Raw genomic sequence first — 13039 nt, 5'->3', positions numbered from 1 at the left:
AGGTTTCACATCTTCTGGAGTGAAGATGGGATAGACCGAGCTGAGGCATGCGACAGATGACGTTGGTGAGCACTGACTCGATCCCATACTCGGCGTCCAAACTACTATATCCTGTATCCGTCAAGATCTGTGCCCAGAGAACCGTCTGGAACTACACCCGAAGAGACTCAGCAAGTTGATGCAGAGTAACACTAAGTGATCTGTTCATTAAACATAGCGGAAGAAATTTTCAACGAATCAACAGTAATACAATCCGAACCAAGCCCAAGGTTAGTCGATGTCACAATCCTTCGTCACGTCCGTCTAGAAGTTACTGAATTTATTTTCTTATGTAATACACACTGGTAGGACGCGTCACGTATTGAACTCATCGTGACTATATAGATCGATATCATTAACTTGAACGATGTCAGGCGGAGGACAATCTCTTGGAGGAAACCAGAACAGCGAGCCTCTACCCGCTGGATGGGGCCGGCCATCTGCACCTCGTGTAGGTCGGGTTGGAGACTGGAGTGGCACCAACAACTCCGGCAGGAACTCCTCATCCTCATCTCGGTGCGCTTTCAGCACCGTTATCTTTGATAACCATCTGAGTATTAAATGTAAATAGAGGTGGCTTTGGAAGTCTTTCGAATCTCCCTACATCTGGTGGTGCCAGAGTGCCAGGAGGACCACAGGTCGGGGACGATGAGGACAAAGAGGGTGAGAACTGGTTTGCAGGTGGCGAGCGGAGGTGTGTGAAGCTTGATCCCTGCATGATAGTACTTGAGCTTACCAGCTGGGTAGTGGCATTTCAGTGCAGAACCCTAACTCTGCCAGTGCTCGTCCTGGTGGACGCCTCGTGAGAGACATCTTGAGGCAAGCCGCAGAGTACGTCGTTCAGCGGCTGCATCAATTTTTTAATCCTGACAAACACTCCCTTGTTCTGAAGGGGCGGGATGGCACCTGCACCTGATGCCCGCAGAGCAGCTGGACCTTTCAGTGGCGGCGGGCATATACTTGGAAGTGACGAAGTGGAGAGCTCATACGTGCCGGATCCGACCGCAAAAGATGGTGAGTTTTATTACCGCTTGCTGTTCTAGTGGTGATTACTATGGCTGATCTGGTACTCTATATGAAGACGAAGGTGACATCGTTGTCCGGCACTTGCATCTTTGGAGAGACGGGTTTAGCCTTGAGGATGGACCACTGATGCGATATGACGAACCCGGTAATCAAGAGCTTTTGAGGTCTATCCAGCAAGGGTATGTTACATTCTGTCATCATGATATACCCGTCCTCATTCTTTACAGTACTGCGCCCATATCCTTCATGGACGTCACACCTGGGCAACGTGTCAACCTTAATGTGGCAACCAGACTTAGCGAGGAATATGTACCCCCCAAGAGGGGCAACTTTTCAGGATCTGGACAAAGGCTTGGTGCACCAACTCCTGCTATTACCTCTGGTGCAGCACCTTTCATGCCAGGATCATTTCCGTCTGGCAACAGCAGTGCTGCTGATTCCAGTGCTAGTGTCGAGAGGCACAGTATCAGCACCCGCTTTGAGGTCGATCAGACGCAGCCTACCACGAGCGTGCAGATCCGCCTGGCAGATGGTACGCGTATGCCATGCAGGATGAATCTCACGCATACCGTTGGTGATCTTCGCTCGTTCATCAATGCGTACGTTGCGTTTAGCCCTTGAAAATTCGCCAGAGACACTAAATATTTATTGGTAGTTCTCGTCCCGAGAATCTGTCACGCCCGTATGCGATTGGAACGACATTCCCTAATCGTACCTTGGAAGATGATACTCAAACAATCGAGGGTGCTGGGCTAGCTAACAGTGTCATTGTTCAACGGTGGGTTTAAAGTGAAAAGTAGCTTGTTGGCGATGAGATAGATGTATTCAATAGCCTTGTAAAATTACGATGTCCACAGAAAAGTGCTTAGATTTCAATACGTCGCAGCAGGAAGTCTAAAACAGATTATATTTCTCACGGGGCCACTGAACTTAGTTTTTTTCCTTGTCATTAACGGTACCGATATCGAGTAAGCCCATTACCCCGACTCACAGCGAACTCAAAGAGCTGTATAAAACACTCGAGCGGGAAAAGTCACACTCGAAACACACTTGAACAGTCCGTACGACGTCCTGCTCGACAAGCACAACCAACAACCCACAGTCCAATCATGGCACCGTTCACAAAACCTGAGGCCGTGCTCAAACAAGCAGAGGGCCTCGTCTCTGTCGGTCAGTCTCATGCAGCTCTTCAGTCGCTCGTAGAGATGTTCTCTTCAAAACGCTTCCGCTCGACACCTCTCACTACACTCGAGCCAATCGTGATCCGCTTCGTGGAGCTTTGCGTCGACATGCGTAAAGGCCGCACTGCCAAAGAAGGCCTGATGCAATACAAGAATATCGCTCAAAATTCGAGCGTCGGAAGCATTGAGGTTGTCATCAACCGGTTTATTCAGCTCTCAGATGCAAAAGTCTCCGAGGCGCAGGAGAAAGCGGACAAAGTCACCGGACCTGTCGATGTCGACGATCTTGAGGCAAGCGAAACGCCCGAGAGCATTCTCCTCGGCGCGGTTAGTGGTGATCAGAGCAAGGACCGCACGGATCGTGCACTCGTCACGCCCTGGCTCAAGTTCCTGTGGGAGAGCTATCGCACATCACTCGAGACTCTCAAGAATAATGCTCGGCTAGAAGTCATCTATCAGGTGAGCTCATTTTCCTCCTCACTACGCGCATGCGCCTTTGGCAAGCAGTTCCATTCCTTCTCCAATTTTCGGTCATTCTTCATATGCTTCCTGAAGGGAAGGCTACTAGTTTAGGCAGGTAACACCGCCTCATGGTCTTCATGATGATCAGCTCAGGCGTGATGCGGGACGACCCTGATTCCATATTTTCTGACATGAATTCTTTAGCAAGTTGCGCAGCAAGCTTTCCGTTTCTGCCTAAAACACCAACGGAAGGTCGAGTTCCGGAGACTTTGTGAAACTCTCCGACTGCACCTTTCCAATGTCGCAAAATATGCGCATCAAACACATGCCATCAACCTATCGGATGCGGAGACACTGCAACATCATCTCGACACTCGGTTTGCTCAGCTTAATACCTCCGTCGAACTCGAGCTTTGGCAGGAGGCATTCCGCAGTGTCGAGGATGTGCACAATCTGCTCACAATGGCAAAAAAGGCTCCCCGTCCGGCGATGATGGCGAACTATTATGAAAAGTTGACTAAGATTTTCTTGATGAGCGGAAATGCTCTATATCATGCCGCTGCATGGGGTCGGTACCACGCAATTGTTACCAGCATTGGGGGAAAGAGCGAAGAGGAGATGACGAAACTCGCCGGCCAAGTACTCGTCAGTGCCTTGGCTGTCCCTGTTGGCCTACAAAATGAAGATGAGGATGGCAAAAGCAAGACATCGCGCCTTACTGCTCTTCTTGGTCTCACCAGAGCACCCACTCGCGCCGGGCTGATCAAAGATGCCGTATGTATATTCGCCATCTTTGAGCTGAACGTATGTTTACCTATTCACAGCTTTCCCGTGACGTCCTCCGTCTTTCCCCAGCACCCATCAAGTCTCTGTACACGCTCCTTGAAGCTTCATTCGACCCCTTGACGCTTTGCTCCTCCACCGCCCCGCTTCTCGCAGAACTGTGTGCACCGGACACACCATACTTTGGCTACCGTTCCCTCCTGGAACGCGCACTGCTCTCCCGCCTGCTCGCACAACTTTCTCAAGTTTATTCCACGCTTACTATCACCTCGCTCCTCGAACTGGTCTCTCCCCTCGAGGGCCTCGGCCCAGAGCAGGTAGAGGCGTTCCTCATGGGTTGTGCACGTCGCGGTGAACGCAGTGTGTATGTCGACCACGCCACTGGCACAATCACGTTCATCGACGAGGGTTTCGTAGTCAGTTCCGAGGACCCCATCCCGTCCACGAGCACCAACTCAGAAGCAAGCATCCAGCCCAGCGCTGCAGAGCTCGTGCGCACACGGCTGAGCACGCTTGCAGTGACATTGCACAATTCCCTTGCGGTTCTGTACCCCCCGCCCCAGCTCTCTCCCGAGGAAGAAGAAGCTGCACAGCATGCCAAATTTGTGGAGCTTGTCGCGGCTGCGAACGCTGAGCGGCATGCGCTATCGCTCCGTCGTGCACTCGTTGCCCGCCGCCGCGAGCTCCTCTCTGAGCTCTCCGCTCGTAAGGAGAAGGAGGAGGCCAGCCGTCGTGCGGAAACGACGCGACGCGAGAAGGACGAGGAGGTGCGACGCGCCAAGCTCGAGATAGCCAAGAAGGAACGGGAACGCGCACAGAAGGAGGTGGATTCTATTCGTGCGGAGGAAGCCAAGAAGCTCGCACAAACACTGATCAAGAAGGGCAACTTGAAAGTGTCGGTGGACGTGCGTATCCCTTTTTCAAACTGCCTACTACAGGGTTGCTGATATGACTGTCCACAGGAAATGGAAGATCTATCGACAGATTCACTCATGCGCATGCAAGTCGAGCAACTCGAACGCGAGAAGAAAGAGCTCAATCAGCGTTTGCGCACTGCTGCCAAGCGAATCGATCACATCGAGCGTGCGTACCGCAAGGAAGAGCGGCCGCTGCTTGCAGAGGACTATGCGGAACAGCAAGCCACCGACCGCACAATCTTTGAAACACTTCAGCGCTCACGCATTGAGGGTGCTCGCCAGGCGTTCCAGGAGGACATGATATCCAAGAAACGCTTGAGCCGCATGATGCAGGATTATCAACAGAGAAAGGAGTTCATCATCGCACAGCGAAGTGAAGAGCACACAGCCAAACTCGCGGAGTCACACAAGAGAATCGAGGAGGAGAAGGAGAAGATGCGGGCTGCACATCAGAAGATGAAAGACAAGGAAGAACAAGAGCGTCTTGAGGCTGAGAGAATTCGCAGAGAGCAGGAGGAAGAAGAAGCTCGATTAGAAGCTGGTGAGTATACTTGATCTCATATAGTCGTTTTTTCATGTTTCTTCAGAGCGCCGCGCAGCTGAGGAAGAGGCCGAGGCCAAGGAACGGGAAGAGAAAGAGAAAGCCGCCGAAGCACGTAGGAAACGGGAAGAAGAGCGTGCCAAAACTCAAGAGGAGGCAAGGAAACGTGCCGAACGCGAGGCTGAGGCTGAAGCACATGCCGCTCAACGCCGCGCGGAACAGCGCAATCAACTAGCAGCGCAACCAGCGCAACCAGCGCAACCAGCGCAGCCCCAAGGAACTTGGCGACGTGGAGGAGCGCCCTCTGCGCCCACCCGTGCTACCGCCGCTATATCCACACCACCACGGGTTGAAAGCCCTCTGCCTGCTCCTGCTCCTGCTCCTGCTCCTGCTGCTACCACAGGTGCATACCGGCCTGGTGCATTTGGTGCTACCGCCGGAGGCTGGAGAGATCGCCAAGCGAAACCTCCAGCTGCTGCACCTGTTCGGACTGCATCTCCTGCCCCTCTCACATCTCGTAATGCCCCACCGCCTGAACACAAGAGGAGTGATGATGGATTTGAGACTGTTCAGGAGAAGAAGGTGTGGAAATCTCGGAGAGCCCAGGGCCAGGCATAGATACTGTATGCTTGCTCGTCACACCTATGTTGTTACCATTATATGCATCTATTTCTATCCAATACCATACAAGCGAGTGTGTTGATTGTTGGAGGTACACATGCAATATAGTTAGTGTCCGTAAAACGTCCATGATTAGTTGAAATAATAAGATCGAGTTAAGCGTCCTCTTCTGCAGCTTGCTGCATAATCTCTGAGGGCGGGAAGTTAGGCAATCGACAAGGCTCAGATCAGAGACAAATAACATACCACCCCATATAGAACGCTGCATAGATGACACGATGCCTTCTTGATCACCGATGTCTAATGAACTATCTCTCCTGCGTCAAACCTATCAATAAACTATTTAATATGAGCGACTATCAGCACGAACCAGTAACCATGACCCATGTCGGCAGAAAGCATGCTGACATCGCTTGTTCTGCGGGAACGCTGAAGACTACTTCGGAAGGAATGATCCCAGGCATTAAGCTCTGGGGAAGGGCCAAGTGTTCGGGGAGAGGGAGTTGGGCTAGAAGGGCTTTTGTCTGAACGGCCGTGGTCACTACGAGGTGAAGTGATATCGCGAGTTAATGGGGGTGGAGTGGATGGTGCAGGGTCGACTTGAATAGCGGGGATGTCTATGATACACATTGGATCATCATCTACGATGTTGATGACGCCGAAAAGAAGCTTACCTCTTTGCGCACTGAGTGTCATTTCTCGCTTGGCCAAATATCTTCGTCGCAGTGATATCATTTTCAGCAAAGAACGAACACGGTCGAGGTTCACCAAATCTGACACAAGTTTGTTCGTCCCTTGCCTCACGATTAGATCCTTCAGCCTGCCTTGTGGTCAGAACTGTAACAGCATCAACGCAAATTAGTAACTCACTCTAGTGCGTCGCGGTCCACAATCAGCTTATGGTGGGCCAAAAGAAAAAGCATGTCGGTGAACGAGATGCCTTTGCGATGGCTGTCAATAATGCTGGCTTCGTGAAATAGCCGGCAATATACTGCTCTTCGCTGTTTTATAATGTCGAAGTCGACCTTCCTCAGCACCTTGTTTACTTTCCGTGGATTCAATGTCGTCTCCACTTTCGTCCCTTCTTTCGTCGCAATCTTCCGGATGTCTTTGCACGTCGAGACAATGGATGGAACGGAGTACTCAGTTGGGTATATGCGAACCTCGAAAATCCCATTTAATTTCTGAAAAAGAACTTGATAAGTCTCGTGAACATTACGTCGCACGGAACTTACACCTAGGAACGGAACCAATCGCCTTTGTTCGAGCAGTCCAGTCTTTGGGTTGGAATACTCCGCCCACGTTTTCTTGAACGAACGAATTTCTTCACGAGTGATGACCTTTGCTCCGCCAGTCGACTGGAAAACGTAGGAGAAATTCTGCACGACGACTCCAGTAAACATGTTCACGAATATATACTATTCGAGATAGCATCAGGAAGCACGCGCGAAATTACTAAGGTTCACATACCATGCTCAGGAGGTTCCAAGCGATGAAGAGGGAGAACGCCCAAGGGGTACTTCCACAATCCGTTTCCACTAGCCCACTAGTGTTGATGGTGCACCGCGGATATGCCAGAGCACTAAACCAGCGTCAACTTCAGAACAAAAAGGACCGTTTGATCACGTACAAGTCATGCATGTATTGGTTCCAGCCCTCGCTATGAGTAGATATTTTAAAAAACATCATGAGAAAAGCGTTGGAAATACCTACCCCGTACTCATGAATGCGAGCATCACGAGCGCCGAACCCATGGTTTGGTAATTCTGAGTGTGAGTTTCTGCAGAATACCATTTTGTCAAGCCGAAGACCTCCATGTACATGATCGCGAAGAAGATAAAAAGTATGAACCACAGGCCCAGGAGGTTCAAGATGACGGGCAAGCTCGCCCTGCAACAAAGTCAATAGTTAATCAAAACCTGACCGCCCCACTTACATAACAGTCTTGAAGAGCTGATTAAGGCTGTTGGTCCTCTGCACGAGCTTGAACGCGATACTGACGAGGAACAGTTTCTGCAGCTGCTCAACGGCAAAACCCATGTACCCAAATCGAACGACCAACGTCGTGATGAAACTACCGCCGGCCACTACAACATCAAACAAATTCCACCCGTTGGCTCGGAAACTCCTCCACCCAACACCGTAGAACCTAACTGCGATATCGACGACATACATCGTTGTGATGATCAGCGAGAAGTCGTCTGAAAGGAGTCACATTGAGGAACCGAAAGGAAGTACAAACAAACCGATTACTAACCTTGAAATTTTGCAACAGCTACTTGAACTGTAAATGTTTGCGTCCTGAAACAAATGAGTTCATAGCTAACCAGGAAAGAAAGAGGCACAAACATGAGAACGATAATTTGTACGACAAAGAAGCACGTCATCATTCGCGTCCACCAGCCGTGCTTGTGGATCGCACGGTCGTAGCACCATCCTTGTAATAGTTGAGTAGGCCGAGTCTGAGGACGCTTCGACGGTTTCTGGCGTTTGATCAGTTTCTGTAGGTCAATCCATTCTCGTTGAGGTTGGGTCAAGAATGCAGAACCCGTCTTGGATGAGAAGTTTCCGATGATAATACTAAGCAAGCCGTAAGCCAACAGGCCAGCGATCTACAAAAGACAAATCTCACCTGACAAAAAGAGTCAGAATTACAACGCCTCCGAGCAAATTGTAGATGACGAAGAAAATAGCGTTGATCTGCGAAGCGTCGACCTGCGGTTGTTGGTTCTTCCCAGTAATATTCATCGAGACCAACATCACATCGATCCACCCCTCCAACGATACAATCTCAAAAAGAATGAGCATCGAAGATCGAAAGTTGTCGAAGGAGAACGTCGTGGAAGGTGAAGGATTGTCCCAGGCACGAGGGGCTAAATATCCGAAAGAGGTGCCGTATATTGTGTTGACAAACTCGTTGGTGCAATCGTCGAGGCCTTGGACACTGGTATCGTTGCACTCATTCATTAATCCTGCAAATATATTGACGCCCCAAACGCTAAAGGGAATCAGATACAGGATCGCCAAAATGGCGGCATCCAAGATACGAGTCACCCCGGAAATAATGAGTGATTCGAATGTGTTCCGCATTTTCTCGATCAAGGTCACAAGGCGGAGAGCTCGAAGAGCTTTGAGTGCGTGGATGAAACGAGTCAATCCACTGACAAAAATGAGCGTGAATGACAAGTTCACTAGGATACCGATGAGTATAATGAAGTCCAGGATATTCCATATGCTTTTGACGTAGGCGTTTGGGGTGAACAAGAAACCATCGGCGATGATCTTGATAATGAGTTCGACTAGCAAAGGAACACCGAGCGCTATCTCGGCAATGTTGAACCAAGTACCACGCACCATACCGTGCTCCATGTAGTAATTGCGCCGGTACAAAGGGGTGGCTACGCCCTCCGTGATGATACCACCAAGCACAGTCAACAAGATCATGAGCTGAAATAACGTATGGGCAACATCGGAGGGTGGGGCTCCGAATAGGCGCTCTCCGCCAGCAGGCTTGACAACCTTCTGGCACATATTCCGAAGACGATCTTCCTGCGAGAAAAGCCAAAAGGTCTTATCATATGTCGGGTGGTCAATGATAAAGTCCGCCTTCTGCGCCTTCCGCTCGGAATGCTCATCATGGTCGTTCTCGGTCGTGTCGGTGCCGTTGCCCGCCTTGGCGAGAATATCGCTACAAGTTCGTGTCAGCAAAGCTGCCACTTATATGTACCAGAAAGCTTACAGATAACGCTCCGTCTCTTCGTTTTGCACTGCTGTCGACTCACGACGGCTCTGTCGTAAGTCCGCCAACGGCACATCATTAGAATCCGTAGTCCCAGAAAACAGTTGTTGAAGCATCGTCAGCGATTTTGAAGGCAGATGCCTCGCACCCTTCAACGGAACGGGTTTCTTTCGCATCAGGATATCAGCAGCTTGTCATCTCAGACACTCAAAAAACACATACAACCCCGTTTCGGTTGTGCTGTCTAACAACCCCGTAATCTTGCACAAGCGTTTTCTGCATTGGTAAGACCAGGTTCGAAGGAAGGTTTTCGACCTTGACGCGAACGGGATCCGCCTTGATCCATCGATACGGATTCAACTTGCGAGTCCAACTATTGTGCGTGACCCTCTGTGGGTGGTGTTGAACCCAGTAGTCCGATGCCTGTTTACTCTTCTTCGTTTCTTCTGCCACACTGAAGTTCTCATGAATGACGGCGATGAACATCTGCATCACGATGACTGGAGAAAACAGTGCGCGTCAACGAAGGAGGGCAATATGCATGAGCACTTTGGGCGACTTACAATTTGCGAATATAAGCCACGAGCATAAGAAAATAATCACGATCACCGCCTGCCCCAGGGAAATCTCTGCAATTGCTGTCGAGTACAAGACATTCGTCCAATTCTCGGAGGAAAAGATCTGGTACATGGCGAGGAACGAATTCCACAACTGTCCGAAATTCAACCCAATCGAGTCGTTCATATCACCGCGAATGAGCTCCACGCAGACCAACGCGGCAAGGAGGTTGACGAGCAGTAAGAAAAGCGTCATATTCACTAGACCATAAAGATTCCCAAAGACCGTGAGCTGAGATGGTTTAGTTGTCTGTAAGATGTTCAGATGGTGACTAGACTCGCCATGAGCGGTTTCATTCTCGGGAACTCTAGAATCACCCTGTAGAACCTCCCTAGTTGAAATATCGTCAACCAGGGGTATAGCTCCGAGTTGTGAATAGCCGGAATTTGAATAACACTCGACCCCACAGCCAACACAAGATCCAGCCAGTTGTTCCCGTGCTGGAAGAATCTTCGCCAAGCTGGGAGCTCTGCTACAATGCGGATGATGATCTCGATGTCGAAGGCCACTGTAAGCGCTAGCTCTGACTTGTCAAGTATCTGTTGATGCAGGTCGCTCATATCAGCATTGGCGGTGGCTTGTACCACGAGCGATGCGAGAGCCAGAAATACCCAGCACCAGCGCGTATGGGTATAGAATTCCTTGAGCGAGTTGCTCTGAGAAATGTGTTTCCCGTCTGACCAACCCTCTTCTTGCTCTTCGACGACAAGTCCTAGTCTGTAATTGGAACAACATTAGCGCTAGCATATGGAAAAGTCAAGAAACACACGGTGCAGCACCAAAGGCACTCTTCTGCGTATCTGCACGTATGGCAGAGAACGAGTTCGTTATCACAGCAACGAACAGATTGATAAGCCAGATGTTCAACACGAGGATGCAGACAATGAAATAGAAGCAGGAGACAAAAAATTCGGCGTCGATGATCGAGTACATGATCGGGGACCACTGAGAGGAAATTAGCGCGACAGAAATATGAATAAAAAAACACATACGCCGTTGGCCGAAGTCACGACGACAACTTGAAGCGCGGCATAATAAATATTGTCGAAGCTCTGGATGCCACTGTATGGATTGTCTCCCTCCTGATCCGAAATTATAAGATCGTCATCTATCGAAGGAACTCCAGGCGACAAACCTGACAAACCTGCCCCAAAGGACAGATATAACCCTTGGCCGCGGAGCCTGATGTACCATCCAATTGTAAATAAGGAGAGACATTTAGGGTACCCGGATCAATGTAACCACCGCAAGATTGTGATATTTGCGTTTGATTTTCTCCGAGGGTGGGCTGAAGATAGCAATTCCGTCGAAAAGAACCCTTGAACGATTGGATGCCAATTATCCTTCGAGAATAATTCATGTTCGATAAGCATTCAGAGACCGGATAGACTCACGAGAATAGCACCGCAGCGAAGACAACAAAGTATGCCACGTTAGTAAGCAGCGGCCGAGCGATCTTCAGTGATTGCATGATTGTCTGTAGAATTGTGTAAATGCCAATAGGTAAAATCTCGCCCGCAAACTCACAGTAGTTCCAGAAGTAATAGCGAGAAGCCTTGCTATTCGCAGCACAGTCATCGCTCTGAACGCAGCGACATGATGAGACCCACGCTCCACGCCTGCCATCGCGAGTGCAAAGCTCAACCAGAAGCTGAGAATGGCGATGAAGTCAATTCTTCCCCAGCTTTGGCGCAAGTATGGCATATTACGATACACCTTGTCGCGTGCACTATCGATGTTTAATCGGAATGGCAGTGAGACCACGTCCGAAGGTGTTTGGTCTGACCGAAGGGCACGGGAGAAGAAAGTTGGCTGTGAGGGATTCCGGAGATGGGCGCGTGAAGAAGGCCCATCTACTATGGTCTGTTTTTCTTGACGTGAAGCGTCGTGAGGCAAATTCCTTGGACGAACTGCTATGTCAGGCATCGAACGTGACGTGGTAGCCTCGGAAAGTTTGAAAGGCCACGATATACGATCATAGAAGGACCTTAAGGAGAGGCCGCGTGACAAGGAACCGGGTGCGGAAGGACCCAACCTCGAGGTCGACGTTATTGATGATGTCGGACTTACAAAGAAAGCTGATATCGGAACTTCAGGATCTAGCAGAAATCCAGAAACGCATATTCGCGCAATTGCTTCAAACCTAACAAGAGGGATCAGGCTGAGGGGATGGTGGCAAGTATGAAACCTACGTGAATAGGGTGAACAACCCAAAAAGAACATAATCCTCCCAAGCAAAAAAGAAACCCTTAAGTGAGGTCGGCATAGACTGATCCGAGGGAAGAAGGACTGAGTGAGATGCTTGAGATATCAATACACAGGCAGTAAGAATTATTAAACAAAGTATCAGAGGTTCGGTCCATCTGCAAGGATGATTAATATTGTCGGGCGGGAGAAACCTAGAAGAGGCGTACGGGTGAGAAAGGAAGCCATAGAGGCGAAGACGAAACGTGCTGGAGGACTCTAAGAAACCGAGAGTGCGCCCTCGTAAGGGAGTCAGCTTTCTGGTAAGGAACACTTGTTGTTCGTTCCATTGTTCTTCGAGAGGTTCCTTGTTATCTTGTATGGGAGAATACTCGCCACCGTCAAAGTCTTCATCTGGTATGCGGATTGAATTGTCCGAGGCATGGCCTGAAAGATTAACAACGCGGAGAGATGCGCGTTGAAGGTGCTTTGACATTACCATGAATGCTGAGCCCGTTCGTTTGAGAGGAGAAGGTGAGGAACTGTAACGCAGCGTCCTCCGCCTAGTGGGGCCTGTAGCACCTCCCGTGCGCTCGGTATCAATGGTCAAATCATTAGCACTAGCCCAACTTCCGTCTGTGGATTTCCATTGAGAGTTGGTGCCAGTGAGATGGACATCATCTCCGTCCTTGGATGAGTCAAGGTCAGACTCCGGAGTCGAAATTAACGAGGCGGAGGATGGACCAGCTTGTGTAGCGGTGTAGGGTAATTCGTTGTAAATCGAACTCCCATTGTAGGCTAATGTATTTGCAAAGAATCCGTTGTCTGGAAAATAACCCGGGTCCTCGTCTGCAGTTAATGGCCGGGGCGATATTCTTGAAGGACCCGCCTCCATAGTTACTGAGAGATTTGGGCGTAAGGGATCCTG

General features: G+C 49.9%; 3 protein-coding genes across 3 annotated transcripts; 2 read left to right on the top strand and 1 right to left on the bottom strand.

Moving 5' to 3' along the window:
- Positions 1 to 346: 346 nt before the first annotated feature.
- Positions 347 to 1978, top strand: F5147DRAFT_681343 (uncharacterized protein). The gene is made up of 7 exons (XM_041436376.1): positions 347 to 555; positions 611 to 733; positions 787 to 870; positions 932 to 1053; positions 1121 to 1244; positions 1293 to 1664; positions 1721 to 1978. The coding sequence occupies exons 1-7, from the start codon at positions 407 to 409 to the stop codon at positions 1851 to 1853; spliced, it is 1107 nt and encodes a 368-aa protein (XP_041295908.1). The 5' UTR covers positions 347 to 406; the 3' UTR covers positions 1854 to 1978.
- Positions 1979 to 2174: 196 nt separating this feature from the next.
- F5147DRAFT_528172 (uncharacterized protein) lies at positions 2175 to 5561 on the top strand (the record flags this gene model as incomplete). The annotated part of the gene is made up of 5 exons (XM_041430039.1): positions 2175 to 2705; positions 2913 to 3482; positions 3533 to 4396; positions 4454 to 4949; positions 4996 to 5561. Coding segments are annotated over 5 exons (3027 nt in total), but the record flags the coding sequence as incomplete, so codon positions are not given.
- Positions 5562 to 5635: 74 nt separating this feature from the next.
- On the bottom strand, positions 5636 to 12970 carry F5147DRAFT_608154 (Ion transport protein-domain-containing protein). The gene is made up of 25 exons (XM_041432375.1): positions 12342 to 12970; positions 12120 to 12290; positions 11963 to 12070; positions 11455 to 11914; positions 11322 to 11404; positions 11063 to 11270; positions 10920 to 11009; positions 10697 to 10872; positions 10200 to 10644; positions 9873 to 10158; positions 9532 to 9809; positions 9310 to 9476; positions 8203 to 9258; positions 7920 to 8150; positions 7828 to 7871; positions 7507 to 7771; positions 7284 to 7460; positions 7201 to 7230; positions 7041 to 7152; positions 6806 to 6988; positions 6441 to 6754; positions 6245 to 6390; positions 5941 to 6187; positions 5817 to 5887; positions 5636 to 5760 (listed from the first exon to the last, which is right to left on the bottom strand). Exons 1-25 carry the CDS (start codon positions 12611 to 12613, stop codon positions 5726 to 5728), a joined length of 5655 nt encoding a protein of 1884 aa, XP_041295906.1. The 5' UTR covers positions 12614 to 12970; the 3' UTR covers positions 5636 to 5725.
- Between the last annotated feature and the right edge of the window lie 69 nt (positions 12971 to 13039).

Source organism: Suillus discolor (assembly GCF_016758755.1).
Source record: "Suillus discolor strain FC423 chromosome Unknown F5147scaffold_12, whole genome shotgun sequence".
Taxonomy (NCBI): Eukaryota; Fungi; Basidiomycota; class Agaricomycetes; order Boletales; family Suillaceae; genus Suillus; species Suillus discolor.
Note: the sequence above shows the minus strand (reverse complement) of the source record. Positions and strands in the feature narration are given on the sequence as shown.

Excerpts from the sequence above, each read along its gene's own strand:
- F5147DRAFT_681343 (XM_041436376.1), top strand. The coding sequence starts at position 407 with ATGTCAGGCGGAGGACAATCTCTTGGAGGAAACCAGAACAGCGAGCCT. Across the intron at positions 556-610 it reads AACTCCTCATCCTCATCTCG|AGGTGGCTTTGGAAGTCTTT; the intron begins GTGCGCTTTCAG and ends AAATGTAAATAG. Across the intron at positions 734-786 it reads TTTGCAGGTGGCGAGCGGAG|TGGCATTTCAGTGCAGAACC; the intron begins GTGTGTGAAGCT and ends CCAGCTGGGTAG.
- F5147DRAFT_608154 (XM_041432375.1), bottom strand. The coding sequence starts at position 12,613 with ATGGTAATGTCAAAGCACCTTCAACGCGCATCTCTCCGCGTTGTTAAT. Across the intron at positions 10,645-10,696 it reads AGTGCCTTTGGTGCTGCACC|ACTAGGACTTGTCGTCGAAG; the intron begins GTGTGTTTCTTG and ends TTCCAATTACAG. Across the intron at positions 6,989-7,040 it reads CTTGGAACCTCCTGAGCATG|TATATATTCGTGAACATGTT; the intron begins GTATGTGAACCT and ends TATCTCGAATAG.